The 19,102-nt window shown below is 33.3% G+C and overlaps 1 protein-coding gene across 4 annotated transcripts in view; it reads right to left on the bottom strand.

The window, feature by feature from the left end:
- The window catches only part of LOC129947898 (serine-rich adhesin for platelets), a 235,095-nt gene that overhangs the window by 6,653 nt on the left and 209,340 nt on the right, over positions 1-19,102 (bottom strand). For all 4 annotated transcript variants that reach the window (XM_056058650.1, XM_056058652.1, XM_056058651.1 and 1 more), the window contains exon 3: positions 3,153-3,264. In XM_056058650.1, the coding sequence (XP_055914625.1) occupies positions 3,153-3,264 (112 nt within the window). The remainder of the gene's footprint in view (positions 1-3,152; positions 3,265-19,102) is intronic.

Genomic DNA, 19,102 nt, shown 5'->3' with positions numbered 1-19,102 from the left:
AACAAATTATACCAACCAAAAGCAGATCATCTATGCGGCAATACAACCCAAAAAAAAAAACACAAATGGAGATATCAAAATTTTGTTCTCAGTGGTAGCCCTGGGTTCACTTACGACTTTGAACTTTATATATGAGATCAAGGACATGTACAGTTGTACATCCAGTGACGTTGTTGTTCGACTGCCGACGGATTCACCACAAATTATTCTTTGACAACTGGTACACGTCCTTACCGCTGTTGACTATCTGTCAAAGAAAGAGATTTTACCACAAGGAACCATAAAAGCTAATCGGATCCGGGTTATAAAGTTCCTACCAAAAACGAATTGAAAAAAAGCAAGAGGTGCAACTGTGGAAAAACTGGCGACAATTGATAACCTGGATTTTTCTGTGGTATCATGGTTTGACAACAGAATTGTGAGCCTTGCTTCGACATATGTATGTTGGCAGCAAACCGTCTTCTGAAGTCCAACGCTTCAACAAAAAGAAAAGAGCTACCAAACTGTATCATGTCCAAAGGCAGTCATGACATATAATCGGCATATGGGTGGAGTTGAACTTTTGCTCTTCTTGGATACTATAGAATACAAATTAGACCAAATACATTTCAGCGCAGAATATTCTTCCACATGATCGACATGACAGCAGTGAATGCTTGGCCATTGTACAGATGAACGCTTTATGGTTCTGACGTGTGGCTGCCACTAACAGATTTCAAGTGCGCGGTAGCCGAAGATCTATGCCATGCCAGCAAACTAAGCACAACTAACAAACGAGGACTACGCTCTTATGTCATGGGAAATAATCTACAATTGAAGAAATTGAAAGAACCTGTTGCCATTATGCCATTGCAGGACTTTCGATTAGATCAATTAGATCACCTTCCTGTTTTGACCACAAGACTGCGGTGTAAGGTTCCAGACTGCCATGAAGAATCTTATGTGGAGTGCCGAAAATGCAAAGTAAATCTTTGGTTGAATGAGGAAACAAACTTTTACACGATATTCCATACTAGATACATATTTTTTGGATTTAATTTATTGACAATTATTTTGTAACTGCTCAATGTGTCATATTTGATCCAAATCAGAAACGGCTAAATTTTGCACTTTAAAAAAAAAAAAATCTGAATCCCTGAAACACGTGTTTTTTTAAATTATAATTAACTATCGCATATATTTTTTTCATGAAGAAAAAAAAATCATGCAGTAAGGGGTTAAAGGGTTTTTTTTTGTATGGGTATAGAACTTTGAAATGGAATAATCCAAAGATGAAATGAAGTTTAATGTATTCGAAAGATAATCTTCTGACTTTATAATTTAAATATAATTTCATAATACGGGCTCCCTTTTTTTCAGTCCATATAAACAGAATAGAAGGAGTACAAAGAAAATTCATGCGCTTCTGCCAACCTTTCTTCCCATGGTCCAATAGGCTCGAACTTCCACCCTACAATCTTAGGCTCACGCTCATAAATCTTCCATCGCTTTCTAAACACAGAGAGAACATTCAGCTGTGCTTTATTATAAAGTTAATCAATGGGTCAGTCATATTACCATCAATTTTGGAACAATTTAAATTTATTTATAGCTTTTCAAGTATTAGAAGACAAGTTCCTTTACGTCCCATATCAAGCAGATCGAACTATGGTAAAAAAAGTCCTCTCAACCAATTTATTTCAGTTTACAAGTATAACTTTTTGGTACATTCCGTAACCAATGATTTTAAAAATAAAACATTTATAGTAAATTTTTGTCAATACTTAGTTTAGTTTTTTTTTGCAAACTGCTTGAAGCATTTTAAATCTACAAATCTAAGAATAAATATAATATTAGTCATAGGTTCCAACGTAAGTTTTTTAACGAATTTAAGAAATCAGACACATGTCCGCCACTCAAATGATTTTTCTCTGCCGGGCACCGGCAATAACGTAGCGAATGATGACTTTTCAATGATCGAACGTTTCGGGCTTATCGTAGTAGACTGTCGACTTCCCATACCCACACATAAAATAATCAGGCATAAGACATATGCAACAGCACACCATTATTTTTATGGACGAAAAAGTCAGTAATCATGACTCTATGGAAGCCACCTTTGACTGTAACGTTCGCACTAAAATTGTTTTTAAAGAAGTACGGACCAACCTTTCCAGTAAACAGTCAGTTCTGTCTATTCATTTATTCAAAGTAAATTTCATCGCTAAACAAAATTCGTGTTCATATTTCGAACGGAAACATAATTTTCAAAATAAGTTTGTACCATTTGGAAGCGCTGTTAAGACGCCAGTCTATTCATCTTAAAACGTCAAACTAAAAATAAATCATTTGACAGCTGATAAAGTGGGCGCCAGTTATAATAGTGCTTCTATACCTCTAAAAAAACACCTGTTATTAATCGCAGTCATGCAAGTGGTTATATACGAATTAAGAAATTAAGATTTTGCCAAATAGAGTCATACAGAGAAGTATGAGGATGGAGGACCCTTAAAGGCAAACTAAAACAAATATTTATCCGAAAGCTTTCTTACAGAAATTTATCACCCAAAACTAGTTTGTTTACATTCAACAAACATATTTTAAGACTGAACTACTATTTAAAGTTGTTTTCAGCTTTAAAAAGCAAATCAATAACATATCCACAAACAATTTTTGCCTCTTTGACAAATATAAATAAAATAAAAAATATAAACTGAATAAACAAAAACCAACCACGAAAGCAAATTTAATGAAAACAAGAAAAAAGCTCTAGCTCCTCTTTCCAAGAGTCAAGAGTGTTGTGATGACAAATCGGCCATACGGCGAATAGCGAACTTCGAGCACTTATCACAATAAAAACCTTTTGATAAAATCACAATATTAATTCCAATGACACTCTCCTTTGCCTTTCACAATCAATAATAATAAGAATAATAATAATAATACAAAATATAAAATGAACGACACTGCTGCCTTTGCAACTGAAGTAGCTACGAATAATTAATTTATTTCAACTTTGCAAATGCAGTACAATCATTTTATTGGTTGTTCTCTTTACACTTTATATGTAAAAATAAAAAAATAAACATGAATAAATACATATGTAAATTTTGACTGTACAAATGTAAATTGTTATTGTTTTTTTTTTTTAATTTTTTTAAATTTTTACTCACCTCAGGTATTCGCTGTAGGGCACTATCTAAACTACGATTTCGATGATGTTGCGTAAGATTGATGCGTGTATTTGTCACTTGTGACACCGGAGGTAACAAAATTCCCATTGATCTGTAAAAAAAACAGAAAAGAAAACATTAAATTAATAAATTTAACAAAAATTGAAACAAATAAAAATATGATTACTCAGAATTGATAGAAGAAAAAAATGTTGCAATTGAAGAGTGTTTGTCTGTGTTTTTGATAAAAGTCCAATGTTTACACCTTACTTTGACACACTGACTGCAAAGGCTTTAAAAGCTAAACAACTACCTAACTAGGTACACTGCAAAAGTAGCAATAATTCGGATAGAAATTTGTGCTTGTTTCCAAAACAAACATTAACTTTTAATTCAAAATAACAACAATAACAAAATATTACTAATCAAGTGACAGCTAGAGAGTGTACTAAGTATGTTTGTACTTATTTTACTTGATTTCTAATGAATTTTATTTTACTTTTTATCAGTCTCGTATCGCTGAGCACTTATGGCAGAGCTTTAGAGAGTAATTTATCATATTGTCGCTGTTTTTGTGCCATTAAAATAAACAGATGATTAAGAGAGAGAAAAAGCTTTAAGTAGTCATTCATATATTATTTAAAATGATCAGCTGGTTGAGAAAATTACCAAAATACTCATACTCATACTTAATTTTTACAACTACAACTACAAAATTAAAATAATTATACTTGTTTTGTTTTTGTTTATTAATTTACGAAGAGAAAATTATTTTGTTGTGGGAAATTTCTCATTCATGGGAAATTGATTGAGTTAAAAGTTCTAAAGTGACTCCAAGTAAACAGTATCAACATCGACATGGTGACCTTTTAAACTAGTTTATGGGGGCGTATACGCAACTTTTTTTTTTGTTTGCCCAAGAGAATTTGTTTTTATTTTTAATTTGCTATACATTTTGTTTGATGTTTTTGTATAAAAATACAAAATTAAAAATGATAAGGATAAATAGGGCAAGATAGAAGTGCAAAATAAAGCTAAGATTGGTCAAAAGTTGTCATCAGTAAGAATTTGACGGTAGAGGTTTTTATGTTTAGTTGATGATTTTTACTGTACCGGTTTAGTTTACAAATGTCAACACGAATTGACAGTTGCCGCCATAGACACACCATATAAAGACCGGAAATTAATCTGTCGTTCTGATTTGCCTGCAAGCTGAAACGTCAACTTACACGCCCCCTTAGGTTTAACATCAATTCACCACTGCTAACATCAATTCACCACCCTCTAAAGTCAATTCACCAAGAAAATAAGGAATAGTGATGAGAAATTCTTTACGGGTGGCACCTAGTGGCTACGGCGACATTAGCTATTGCATTTTTTGGGAAAAGTACGATAACTCAGGCGACAAAGTTTGATGACGGATTTGTATAGAAAAGTTAAAAACAAACATTTTTTTAACTATAGGAGGGGGTCTATTTCCAGCCGTTAAGGAGGTAGGGGCATTTTAAAAAAATATGTACGCTAAATGGAAAAAAATAATGGTAATACTTTCAACTAAGTTTTATAAATTTCATTAAAGCCAACACTTTTGTCTATTAGCTTGTTTTTAAATCAAGTCAAAACTATGCAAATTAAAATAGTATGTTGAGATATTATATTTTTAAAAAATATTTATTTATCAGATCATCTCAAATGCCAACTAACATTGAAAAACATTTTTGCTGTAAACTGTCATCAAATATGGTTAAGTAAAGAACTTATGGTTTCTTAGACATTAATCACTTATAAGGAAAACAACATGTTCCTATCTGATTGTATTGAAATGTAACATAATATTTAATAGAGTATCGTGCTCATTGCTTATTATTATATTTTGGTTAACATTTTCTAATTACTAATGAAACAGACGTGTGTTGATTTGCATAGTTTTTGAAAAAAAAATTGATTTAAACTCATCTCATCATTGATTGTAATAATCGAATATGGATTAAGGTATACCCGGCATAAATTATTTTTTCTTAAATGCAGCTTATTTGAATACAAAAGAAACTTTGGCTAAAAGACTTTGTGATTGAAAGTGGCCAAAAATTGTTAATTTTTAACTTTCCTATATTCAAAAGTGTGTAGTACGTATAATAAACTTTTTAATTCAATAAAACGCTATAATTGTCTGAACAAGCCATTTGTTGTATTATGTAAAGAAAACTTGAAATATATTAGCAAAAATGTAAAACATTGTTGTTTTTTTTTTTTTTTATTTAAATGTAATACAAAAATTCATGTAAAATTATACATTCCAAAAATTTTCTTTTTGTAAATGTTATAATAATTCTTTTTTTCTCGAAATTCATTTAACTATATACGAGTAATAAACAATTTCAAATTAATTGATTAAGAAAATTAGAAAACAATATAAATTTGCATTTGCATTTTAGTAAACAAAACAATTCCTCGTAGACGTCAAATTCTCACCACAGCTATTTTAATGAAAAAAAAAACATCTGTCAAAACAAGTAAATACACCGCATCGAATCGTTGTTGGATTTCACACTTCAAAATGGACGTCATGTCAAATAACAAATACAAAAATGTAAAGAAATGGAAGTTGGAGGGTTAAACGTACGAAAGATTCCGGTCTTTATATGGTGTATCTATGGTTGCCGCCATTTTCAGAAATTACAAAAATATATCATGGGTTCATGAATTTTTCGGAATTCTGTAATCGTTCAGTTCACAAATGTCAACGATAAATTGACAGCTGTCGCCATTTTCAAACATTACAAAAATATTCCAATAGGTTTATTAATTTTTTGGAATTCCGTACTCGTTCAGATCACAAATGCAAAAGATGAATTGACAGTTAGTAGCGGCCATTTTTAAAAATTAAAAAATATACCATAGGTTTATGAATTATTCGGGATTCGGTACCCGTTCAGTTTACAAATTTCAAAGATGAATTGACGGTTTCCGCCATTTTCTTGAATTTGTCGGAATGTTATTATTTTAGCACCATCTCGGGAATAAAATTCTAAAGGTGCGTACAGATTTAAAAAAAAAAAAAAACATTTTAAAAAATTTCAGAAACATTTAAACAAAATTTGAGAAACAGAAAAGGATTTTTGAAATCTTAAATGTTTCTGAAATGTTTTTTTTTGGGCTGAATGGTTGCAATACATTTATGAAATATTTCAATGTTTCCAATTTGTAAATGTAAAACTGTATTTGTTTCCTTAGAATTTACATTGGTAGACAGTAGGTGGGGGGTTATGAATATAGAGTTAAAATGTCTCGAAATGGCAACGAGAATCCAGTGTCATCCAATTGAAAAATGAATGTGAGATCCACTTAACGAACATATTAGAAATAAAATAAAAAAATCCAATAATTTGTCACTAAGTTCCAAAAATTTACATTATGAATAAGATGAGGTTAATAAAACAAATCATGAAACAAAACATTTCAATAATGATTCTAAAGCGTCAACGCCAAAAAACTAAATCAGATACTTTTCTACAACGTTTCTGAAATGGTTAATAAACGTTTTTTAAACAAATGGGAATCATTTAGAAAAAGGTTTTTAAAGAATGTATCCTCAAATGTTTTTTTATGCTGTGGATACACCTTAAAGCATTTTCAATATGTGTAAAAAAAAGCTTCCTGATCGTGTTATTTCTCGAAGAGGTGATCACAAATGGCTGAGATGTTGTAGGAAGTTATTAGTCCGATTGTCGAATTGTTGTAGGAAGTTATTGGTCCGATTGTCGAATTGAAAATTTTGACATTTCTCGACATTCCAAGGTCATTAGAGTCGAAATAAAAGAAGCGTTCGCGACTTTTGTTTCGTTGTCCATAGCTCAAGAACCAGAAGAGATATCGACTTCGAATAAATTTTGCTATACAGATAATAATGTAGTACCCGTGGCATGATGGTTAGTGCGTTGGACTATCATGCAAGGGGTCTTGGGTTCAATCCCTGCCTGTGTCACCTTAATTTAAAAAATTAATTTCGCGGGTACTGCCTCTTGCGAGGAATTGAAAATTCCTTCAAAAGTAATTCTTGTCATGAAAAAGTGCTTTCTCAAACTAGCCGTTCGGATTCGGACTAAAATTGTAGGTCCCTTCCATTCCTGACAATAGTACTCGCACACAGGAATGGTTAAGAGTCGTTAGTCACTAGGCCCTAGTTCACAACGGACTGTTGCGCCACCACATTTGATTTGATTTGAAAAAGTAGACCAGCCGATACAACAATATTCTAAAACAGGTAGAACAATAGACATAAATAAGGTCTTCAAAGTATAGGGAGCCTTAAAATCTTTGGAGTTGCGCTTTAAGAAACCTAAAAGTGAATTACCTTTAGATACCAGTAATCAACATGAGGTCTAAAGTCAATCTTTGAATCAAAATTCACCCCAAGATCATTTACTTCAATTACCCTCAGAAGACTAACATCATATAATATATATTCAACGTCAATTAGGGATGAATACTTAGATACACTAAACATTTTACACTTCGAGTTATTCAGCTGAAGATGAAAACTTTCTTTTTGTGAAAACTTTTAAATCATCGGCGTACATCAAGCAGTTACAAAAAAGCAGTTACAAAATTTAAAAACAGAAGGTAAATCATTTATAAAGATTATAAAAAGAAGGGGACTCAAATGACTGCCTTGTGGAAGACCTGACACCACGTCTATAAGACTTGAAACACAATCATCTATTTTAACAGCTTGTTTTCTATCAGAAAGGTATGAATCTAACCACTGTAAAAATGAAGCATTCAATAATAACATCTTAAGCTTTTGTAGGAGAAGACCATGAGGCACGCAGTCAAAGGCTTTAACAAAATCAGTATACTGGACATCAACTTGTCTACTCTTTTCAACATGATTATATCAATAATTTGCAAAACGACTTAAATAAGTACACGTTGATCTACCCTTTACAAAACCATGTTGTTTTTGAGACAAGAAATTCTTGACAGCAAAATAAAGTCTTTGGGTGAGCTTTTTTTTAAAAAAGTTTGGGAATAACTGAAAGTTTTGATAAAAATAAGGGTTAAAACACTACAAAGTGACTACAAACATTTTGACAAAAGAATAGAAGGAATCATATCAAAATCAGGTTTTTTGACACATCAATTTCTTTTAAGCTATCCAGAACATCTTGTTCTGAAAAACTCTGTAGTTTAAAATCAATCAAAGGAGTTATATCAGGATACAAGCTGCTGATATTATAGCAAGACAAATCGACAGACGGGTTGGAAAGTTATCACTGTGGATCGCATATCAGCGTTTTTGTTAATTCCTGTTATTATCTATTATTTTGATTAAAACTCTTTTTTCTTCTCTAGTTCAATATTTATGAAACGTTTTTTGTGATTAAAGTATCCAGTTGATAGAGCTAGCATTTGACACCTGTCAAACTCAGTCGCCATTTTACTATTTACGATAATGGTTTCCTTAATAATCGAACAACGCTCTAAGTTAATAAAACTTACTACAAAAGTGCTGATTCAGACTTAGCTAAGTTTAGGACATTATGCTTTGATTATGTCGTTGCAATCGACTGACTACGCAAGCAATCCGTAAAAATGTGAACAAATTTAAAGAGAGTGGAACCGTTACTGATGTCGTAATGCGTGGTTAAGTGCGAGTGAACTTACTGACTTCCTGGAGTTTTGGCAATACGGTGGAATAAAAACCAATTTTTTTGGCCGGCGGTGATTGAAATTTTAACTTGAATGATATTTGGTTTCAACAAGACGGAAAAACTAGCTACGCTAAAAAACTTAAATTATTCAAGTTATGGCCAAAATACTGCTCAAAATGTCCGAATCCTCTCAAGACAACTATTTGAATGATAAATTGTTTTCACGCTTATTGGCAAAGTCCAAACTTCATAAGAAGCCTAGTGTTATGATTTCTAAGGTACAAACTGTCCATCATTTGCTAGGTTTATTTGGAGTGTTATATCCATTAAATTCTCTCAACCTTATAGATGCCTTTTCCCCTCAATGATTTCAAAAATATAAAAAGCGCGCTATTAACATTTCTGTTACAATTTTATTTCTAAAAAATGTATCTTTTTAAAAAATTCATAAACTTGATTGAGTTCCTTTTTAAACATTTCTCATTTGAAAACAAAAAAATATACCGCGCAATATGAAAATCAATAAAAATATAATTTTCCTGTTTACTAATGCACACTTTCTTTTCCTCCACCCACTGCACTTAGCTCCATCAACAATAACTCCTATATGTGTGTTTTTTTTAATGCATCAAATGTAGCTAGCTTCCTGTTAACAAAATAAAAATCATGCCCCAGCCCTTGTAAACAGAAATGGGAAAGGTAGATGTTTGGACTGACTAACATCAGGATTGCTAACATCATAGCAATAGACCTTCCAACAATCAAAGGAAAGGTGCAGCATATAGAATAAACATTTAACAAAAAACAAGACTACGAAGTGAAATTAAAATGCGGATTGAAACGCAGATGGCTACGACGACCGACAACGCGACGATGACGACACGGATTGCTGCTGACGAACGCCCAACTCAAAGTTTTATCGAATTCGACAGCGAAACCACCTCCACACCTGCATCAGGACCGAACTTCAAATTGGTTTTGAGTTCCTCCGTGCTGCTGCTGCTGGCCGCCCGTGATTTGTGTCTTCTTTTTTTTTGGATGTTCGTTTTCAACCAGGAGTGTTCCAGCTCCCAACCTGAGGCCAAACATTCTCGTAAATAAACAAAGGAAGCGCGCAAAAAGGATTCCATGTGAATTTTTTTGTAATTTTTGCGTAGTGTGGCGTTGGAGTAAAAGAACTGGTATATAGGTACACCTGTCACCACCTCACTGCAGCAGTCCAGACCAGCAGACCAACCCTGATGTGTACTGCAAACACACCTGCGCCTGATGTTGGGGAATTGGGAGGTCATGTTAATGGCCAAAGTGGCGACACGACACGTGGTAGTTATAGATGTGTATCTAAATCCTGTTTCTAACATTTATTCACTGGAAATAGCCATGTCGTAGAGTCTGTCCGTCGTCGTTGTCGTCGCGTCGTCGTGGAGAACGGTCGTGAGTTGATTCTGTTCGTTCTGAGCAAAGCGAAAGTTAATTGTCATGTAAGCTTGGCTAAAAGCATTTTATTCTTGTTTTTATTTTTTACGTTCTCATAGATAGACTTGGGTGTATATGTATATGTTAACTGGTGCTGGAGGTATTCAGGTGTGGTATAGAATAGCGACAGAACTCATCTGGACAGACGGACGGACGGACGCGACGCGACAGTCATGCTTGTTGCTTAGCAATTTGAATTTGATTGTATTTTTTTTCGTTGGCAGTTTTGCATAGAATTGTTGATGGTTTAAGCCGATATAGGCTAGAAGCTCGACGACTCACGATGATGATGATGGAGGGAGGAGGTGTAGCAAAGGAAGTGATTTCGATTTGATGGCAAAAGTATAATGTATCGCCACTCACAAAGTCACTTTTATACAAATCGACCAATACAGCTTTTTTCTTTTTAAATATGGCCAACAAGGGTTGAGTACCTTGTCAAGGTTTCGTTCTAATTTATTTTGTTTGTGTTTTTTTTTTTCTATTTCTCTCTTGTTTGTTGGTTTTCTACCCTTCTAGCCATATCCACTTTATGTTTTTTTGTTGTTTTGTTTTCATTTATCGCTAATGTAGCAAAAATCCTTTAACAAGTATGTATACTTATTTGTTCAAGGCGGCGGCAGCGACATGTTCGAAAGTTTGAAAGTGCAAGGGAAATTTTTTAGGTATTTCCTTTTTATATAAATATAGACTTTAGGTATTGATTTGTTCGATTTGTTGTAGGTATACTTAAAAGTTTTAAGCGAAAAAACATTAAAGTGCTTTCGGAGTTCCTTTTTAACTTCAAAGTTCAAAAATAATAGGGTAGCAATTTTTCTGACAATGTTTGAATTTCTTTAGGCCAAAAACGAGAGCACACAAGTTTTACTTACAACAGCAGATTATGTATGTTTTTTTTTTATTAAAATTCATTCAACTTGGCGAATTGAATATTGAACTTAAGAATTGAATTTTGGGTCTATTTTTTTGTATAAGCGCATACTCAAGGGGATAATACAACCCTTATTATGTAGACACAGTGTGAGCACTAGGAACGGGAAGGAGGGGTTGAAAGGAGGTGTCGGTGCACATTGGTTTTGAATTCCTTAATATTGCAATGGCTGGGAAAGACAGAGTGTGTCAAGGCATTCCACATTCGCGTAGTACGGCTAAAGAACGAATCTCTGTACTTGACAGTATGACCGAAGTCATACTCGAGGGTATATTGATGAGCATTCCTAGAAGCGCGAGTATCAGACCTGAGTTATACTCAAGCTTTGGACGTATATATCATATTATGTCGTTGCAGATCCACATCAAAAGAAGAGGAATGGGAATCTGTAAACGAATATGAAAAGCTAAGAGTACTATCGTCAGCAAAACAAATGTATTGGATTAAGAGTTGAAGACAGGAGATCATTAATTAAAAATGAAAAAGAGTGTTGGAGATAGAACAGTGCCCTGGGGCACACCAGCATTTATTTTGTGATTTTCAGACATAAATCCATCCAATACAACTTGTATTGAACGATTCGAAAGGTTATTTCTAAGCCAATGAAGGAGGGAGTCATGAAAACCGAAAGCACTCATTTTCGATAAGAGAGCTTGGTGCCAAACCCTATCAAGTGCTATGAAAGTTAATTGCAGGATGAAATTGAACCCAGAAGACCATAAAAACCTCCATGAGTTTGCCACTCGGGCGCTAAAAATTTGGTCCGAGCACTTATTTTTTCATATGTCAAAAGCAAAGTGGACTTTATTGCAGATTTTACACAAAATAAATACATGTTAAAGTACAATTCGTTTCACATTTTTTATTTGACGATATTTTTCAAACCCTTAGGATTTTTTTTTGTAAAAACCCAAATGTAGAATATATGAAGTACTTTAAGTTTATATTGCAAAAAAAATTGACTTAAGTTGATAAATACAAGTTTTATAGCGTTTTTTTTCTTATCAAGAAGGTCATAAAAAGTACCTGTTTTTTACGTCACATGAAACAATTTATAAATTTTGCTAGGGATTTTTGGAATTGTAAATTTTTTGAATTCTATTGTGTTTCTTTCTTGATCTTGGTTTGAGATTTATTTTAGCTCTGATTAATTACCCCCCTCCCTTCTGCGAGTTTTATGCAAACAAATCTTTGACAGCATTCATTTTGTTTAAAAAGATTGACAGTTTGAAATTAGAAGGAGGTGGATTTAGAGTCATTAATTTCGCGGTTTTAAGTTGGTAGTGCTGCCGTTTGACAGCTGTCAAACTCGGATGTCATTTGAAGTGTCAATACAAATATTTACTTTAGGGTGCGTTCATTAATTTGATTTGGATTTGGTCATAGTTGCGTTTCGTTTGTGTTATAATCATCTAGAGAGCTCCATACTGTATCCATGATCCTTAAACCTTAAACATTAAAGGGCTTTCGAAGTTATTTTTTAACTTAACGTTAAGTTCACAAATACTGGGGCAACAATGTTTCTGAGAATAATTGACCCAAATTTTACTTACAAGAGCAGATTATGTATGTTTTTTTGACATATTGAATCGTAAACTAAAGAATTGGATATTGGGGCGATAATAGAAACCGCTCTAAGTTTGTCAAACGGGCGCTAAAATAGTTGGTCAGAGCATCGGTTTTCAAAGAAAAACTTTTTTTTTAGAAGGAAGGGCATTTTTGAATCAACACGTACGTCAAAAAGCAAAGTCGGCTTTGTTTGTAAAGAACATAAGGTGCATGCTGCAGTATTCAAAAGACGGCTTTCGAAACAAGACACTGGACTTCCGGATACGTAAAATACTGCTCATTTTTTTAAAGTTCATATAAGTTTTGTTTTCTTTTTTTAATGGTTTTAAATGAATTTAAGCTCTGGGTAATTGCTGCTAAAAAAACGTTAAGTCTTTTGGGATTCAACAGCCTAAAATTAGAAGATCTTTTCGTCTTTGACATCCCCAATTTAGTATAAAAATATTGACAGTTTGACATTAAAAAAGAGGAGAATTTAGGGTCATTAATTTCGCGTTTTCAAGTTGGTAGTGCTGCCGTTTGACACCTGTCAAATTCAGATGTCATTTAAAGTGTCATAAAAATGGTCGAATTGCAATTTACTTTAAGGGTGCGTTAAACAATCGAACAACGCGTTTAAATGAATTAAATTTACTCAAAATGTCGTAGTTTTAACTTAACCACTTTAAGCGATGATTATGGATTTCATAACTGACTGAATTGTGAAGAAATTAAGAAAAAAATGGAAGCTTAAATAAAGTCGTGTTGAATTTGCACGCTTAAGTACAAGTGTTGCTGATGGTCCGAATTTATCGATTTCCCCACAAAGTCGATTATTGTCAAAGTCTAAACTTTATAATGAAATATAATTTTCAACAAACATCTATAGCTTTGTTTCTTCTATGAAAAAGAAATGGTTATTACTAAATTGTCCTACTTTTGTGACCAGTCCTTCATAAAACGGTTTATATTCTCTTATTTTCGTAAAAAAGTCAGAGTTAGAGTTCAAAGTTGAAGTATATAGCACGTTTGGTTTGCGTTTTATGCGCATTTTTTGCAAGTAACTTTTTTAGTTGCGTTGTAAAAATCTGTGACGTACATTACAAGAAACGTGCTGTGATTCAATTTTTAGTGAAATCTGGCGAAAAACCCTCAGAAATCCTCCGAAAATTGCAGGTTGTCTATAAAGACGATAGCATGTCAAAAACGCGTGTGTTTGAATGGGCGAAGAGGTTAAAGGAAGGGCGTGCATCTGTGGAAGACGATCCACGTGAAGGAGCTCCCGTCACCTCTCGTACCGACGCGAATGCTGATCGTTTGAGCATGTTGATCACGTCGGAACGTCGCCTAAGCGTTCGTGCATTGTCTTACGAGTTAAACATCAATAAAGACACGGTTCGCAAGATGTTACAAGAGAATTTGAACATGCAAAAGATCTGCGCAAAGATGGTGCATACGGTTCTCACCCATGAACAAAAACAAATGCGGAAATCGATTTGCGAGGATCTGTTGTCTCGCATCCTACACCCCCGCTATTGCTCCCTGCGACTTTTTTGTTCCCCAATATGAAGCCGCACCTCAAGGGAACTCATCATGGCGGCGGCGTACAGACTGTCCAAAAAGCTCTAACCGTGATGCTAAACGGACTAACTTCGGAGGACTATCAAGGATGCTTCCAATCATAGGAGAAACGTTGGAATCGTTGTGTAGAGTTAAAGGGAGATTATTGTGAAGGTCGATAGTAAAATTTTTCCTTAAACTTCTTGTTTTTTATTGACAAATTCCCGGAACTTAATTGCCACACCTCGTACAACTCGCAACAATTCCTGTGTTCGAGTACTGTTGCCAGGGATTTAGGGGACCTACAACTTTTAATCCGAATCCGAAACTAATTTGAGAAAGCAAGAGTTACTCTGGGAGGATTTGTAAATTCCTCGCAAGAGGCAGGGATCCTCTGACATGACAGTCCAACGCACTAATAATCATGCCAAAAAGTGGTAATAGTTCTGATACCTTAGAATTTACTTCTTCAGGAAATAGTGCTTACCAACTTAAAGACCATTTATAGCTATTATTGGTTTCCATCATTGAAACCAATCATTGTATGTCGATCATTGAAATTTTAGGTTAAAATTGACAGTTGAAAGCTAAATTGAAAGGTGTGTATACAAAGGAAATTGAACGGCTTCAGTTGAACGGTTTTGTCCCGAGTTATAAAATCAAAAATCAGCTCTTCATTAATTGATTTCATCATTGAAAAAATAAAGTTTAGTATGGCTCTCGTTGCAATAGGTCTATTGGTGATCTCATGGTTTACCTCAAAGAACAGTGGAACGAATCTTTACATAGTTTTGGAGAAAGTAAGATTATTGCAACTGATATTTCAAAGGCATTTGATAGAGTTAGGCATCAAACTCTCTTACCGAAAATGCGTGCTTTTGGTATTTTTGAATCATTTCTTTGTTGGGTTATAAATTACCTTTCGGACCGTTCAATTCAAGAAATATTGGACGGGTTCAAATATGATATCCACAAAATAAACGCTGGTGTGCAACAGGGCTCCGTTTTGTCTCCGATTCTCTTTTTTATTTTTTTTAAATGTTCTTTTGCCTGGAATTTCTTACCCACTAAATTGTTTCGCTGATAACATTACCCCCAGCTTTTCATATTTATTTTTAGATTCTCATTCTTGTTCTTCGGATGTGGATTACTAACGGCAGTGTATAATAGGCTCGTTAAATTCTGATTTTGACAGCGTTGTTCAATGGGGATCCAAAAACCGTGTGCTTCGAAAACTCAATGCTGTCTACTGTCTCAAAAGTGTAACTCTCCCCCAATGCCACTATCCATAGGTGGTACTTGCATCGAGGAGATTAAACAACTATCAGTCCTACGGATGAGCATAAAAAACCGCTTGTTGTGGAGTGATCACATATTTGACATCGGCAAAAATGATCCTAAGTATTTAAGTTTTCTTTGACGATGCAAGAAGTTTTGACCCCTTCTGAACTGGCGATAATTTACAAAGCTTTTATTCGCCCTAAACTCGAGTATAACTCTCACATTTGGGCTGGAGCCCTAATAACGTACCTGAGTCTCCTGGACGGAATTAAAAATAGAGCTCTAGAAATGGTAGAAGGTTGTTCTCTCTTTGAGACATTTGCTTCTCTTGAACACTCTCTTGATTTATCGTTATTTTTATAAACAAGGCTCTATTGAAATATCCAGTTGCATTCCTCTCCTTAAGCAATTCAACCGTAATACCCGTACTGCTAGGAATGCTCATCAGTTTATCCTTGAGCCCAATTTCGGACGTACTGTTAAGTACAGAGATTCTTTCTTTAGCCGCACTACGCGAATGTTAAATGCTTTACTGACTCAATATTTCCCACTCATTACGATGTGCAGACATTCAAAACCAATGCACCCAGGTTTTTCCTTTCTTATCCTACCTTCTTTTAATAATTGCTATATTTAAGCATTATAAGGGTTTTCATAACCTCTTTAGTGCGCGCACAATATATACAAATAGTTTCAATGATAGCTGTAATTGGTTTCTTACTACTGAACAAGTTTTTCAGTTCGGTCTTCCGAATCAATGTTTGTTTCAATTAATCAAAATTATTGTTGAACAAATCGACCATGGTATTTTGAAAACCTAAAGCATTTACCGTCTTATTTATTACAATTATAGACTTTGTTCACTTGCTATAATACGTTTATAAATAAGGTTCTAAATCCTTAATCTAAAAAAATACAAGTGTGAAATACGAATCGCTTTCTATATATTGTCGTCCGTGTCTACTATTTTAATCGTAAAGTATTGCCTTAAGCTTTTTTATTGTTGTAATTTATTTAACTTTATCTCAACCGCACATGGAACAACTAAGAAAAAAAAGAACTGAACAAAATGTTTTCTTTCTGAACCTTTGATATGGTCACTAACTTTTCTTTTACCTTTTTTTTCTATCTCAACAAAAAAAAAATACATATATTTATGGCCATCTTTACTCTTCATGTTTATTTCGTATAATTCCTTACTTATCCTTACATATACTCCGATACAAGATACATCCCCATACACATAAAATGTATATCTGGATATCGATTGCAATAAATCTATTTCTATTACTGTAACAGGATTTTCGCATCCTGATGGTATTTAGAGGTCAATCTATTGATAGACTCGAATACGTATATTTTATTTTTATTCATCTAATCTCGGAAAGAAGAAACAGTGATAAATTCAGACACAGGACCTGTCAATGAAGTCTAAAGAATTTATTTAGATTACATGCGAAGAAATGAAAAATGGTTTCGAAAGTTACAAAAAAAAGGAAATAAAAAAGGACAAAAAAAAACAGGAAAGAAAATTAATAAAATGCAATATGAGGACGAAGAACCTCGTTTCCATCAGCATAAGAATAATAACCCTTTGTGTCTTCTTTGTTATCCTTGACTGTACATAAATCCTTTTTTTACCTTCGTCATAGTCTTTTGTGTAAAATTTTGATGTAAAGCAAGATTCTGCAGACCTTAATATTTTATCCTTTTTTTTTTACTTTGTTTTCGTCTTAGGGCAAGTTGTGTCATCCTGAATCAATTTATAAGCATTCAAAACTGTATAGGAACTTTGTATATACTAAAGATGTCCGTTTTTTTGTTTGTGTATAAGTACTTGAAGACTAAGAAGAAGAAGAAGACTAATCGGGTCGCCATGTCTCAGGTTTAGCAGCTTCAAATAACAGACAATCAGGCAACAACTTTGAACTTTTTATCAACATTGTGTTTTATCAAGTGAAAAATAATTTCACTTTCACCTTTCAATTTTTTTTTATTTTTTGTTTGCTGTCGTAAAAAGAGATAGATATACGTAATTTAACGATGATAAAAATAAGACAAAAAATCCTTTTCTTTCACTTGATTTAAATTTATGAAACTTTTAGAGCTTTATCATCTTTTAAGGAATACAAATTCTTCTTACACTTCTTGAATGAACTTATGAAATTTTTTTACCTACACAAAAGTTTTTAGCCTTATTTAACAAAATTATGGTAATTGCATTGATATGAGTAAGTAAGTACTTGCTTCAATAGTGAAAGCTTCGGAGTCAATGAGACTTGAATTTCAAAGAAAAACTGAGCTTTGAGTTTTTTGATATTTAAGATATTTTAAGATGTTATCTAGTAAATACTATTCACAAAAAAAGCAAGTACTAATTCTACAAAGCTTGTCTTTCTAGCTACAACTTTAATTTGTATAAATGATAATAGCTTAAGCTTGAATATCAAAGTAAATTCTACGACAATAATTAAGTTAATAGTTCTATGTTCGACTTTAAGCTTTAGCTTTTGCAAAAAACATTAAGTTTAAGCTTGAATTTCTAAGACTACCCGTGTTTTATTGGAAAATCTATCAATAGTATAAAAGGATTTTACACGAATAACAAAAACAATATCCGCAGTATAAATACTGCCGATAAAACTTAAAGTAGAATCTTAATACGGATGGGTTATTGACATTTATACGAGTCTCGAATGGATCTTATGTGATTTCGTTCTCAAATGTTGGTAGGATTGATATTGCATTTGTATCTCGATGGCTGTGTTCTTTGAGTAGTTTTGCATTTGGAATCATGTGTTTTCCATTGGGGAAACATTTATACGAGTCTCGAATGGATCTTATGTGATTTCGTTCGCAAATGTTGGTATGATTGATATTGCATTTGTATCCGATGGCTGTGTTCGTTGAGCAGTTTTTCTCATTCTGTTACTGTTGATATTATTTAGTTTTGTTAATGAAAATGGACTTAGTGGGCTTATCTTGCAAGAATAGAAAAAATAATTAAGTTTTGCTATGTTTCTACCAAAAGTTTATCTCAGTTTAGATTAAATAAACCTTTTTGGTGTTTCCCCCGCAGAAGAAGATTTAAAAATGATTAAGTTTGACAGCATTTTCTAAAATGCAAATGATGTTTCGATTTTTTTTTTCATGGATTGCAAGTGAAGTAGTTTGATTCGAAAATCGAAATCGAGCCGAATCAAGGTCATTTCAACTCGTTTCAGGTATATAAAGAATTCAGGAGAGCTTCATGCTCGCTTCAACACCACATGTTAATGTAGTAGTCTACGAACATACCCCCTTGTTTTTTTTTTTATAGAATCTCAATTTCCAGATGTTTTCTTACAATTTTTTTTTGAAAATTGTCCATTTTATTAGTTTTAACTTTTGATTTTCACAAAACTTGCTTTTATTTGTGTTTTTTTGTATCATTATTTTGCCAGACCTTCTTTCAGTTGTACCAATTTTTAAATACAAAAATCGGGCTACTGCTGATACGT

The sequence above is a fragment of the Eupeodes corollae genome, chromosome 2 (genome assembly GCF_945859685.1).
Source record: "Eupeodes corollae chromosome 2, idEupCoro1.1, whole genome shotgun sequence".
Classification (NCBI taxonomy): domain Eukaryota; kingdom Metazoa; phylum Arthropoda; class Insecta; order Diptera; family Syrphidae; genus Eupeodes; species Eupeodes corollae.
The sequence above is the reverse complement of the archived record's forward strand: the minus strand, read 5'-3'. Positions and strand labels throughout refer to the sequence as shown.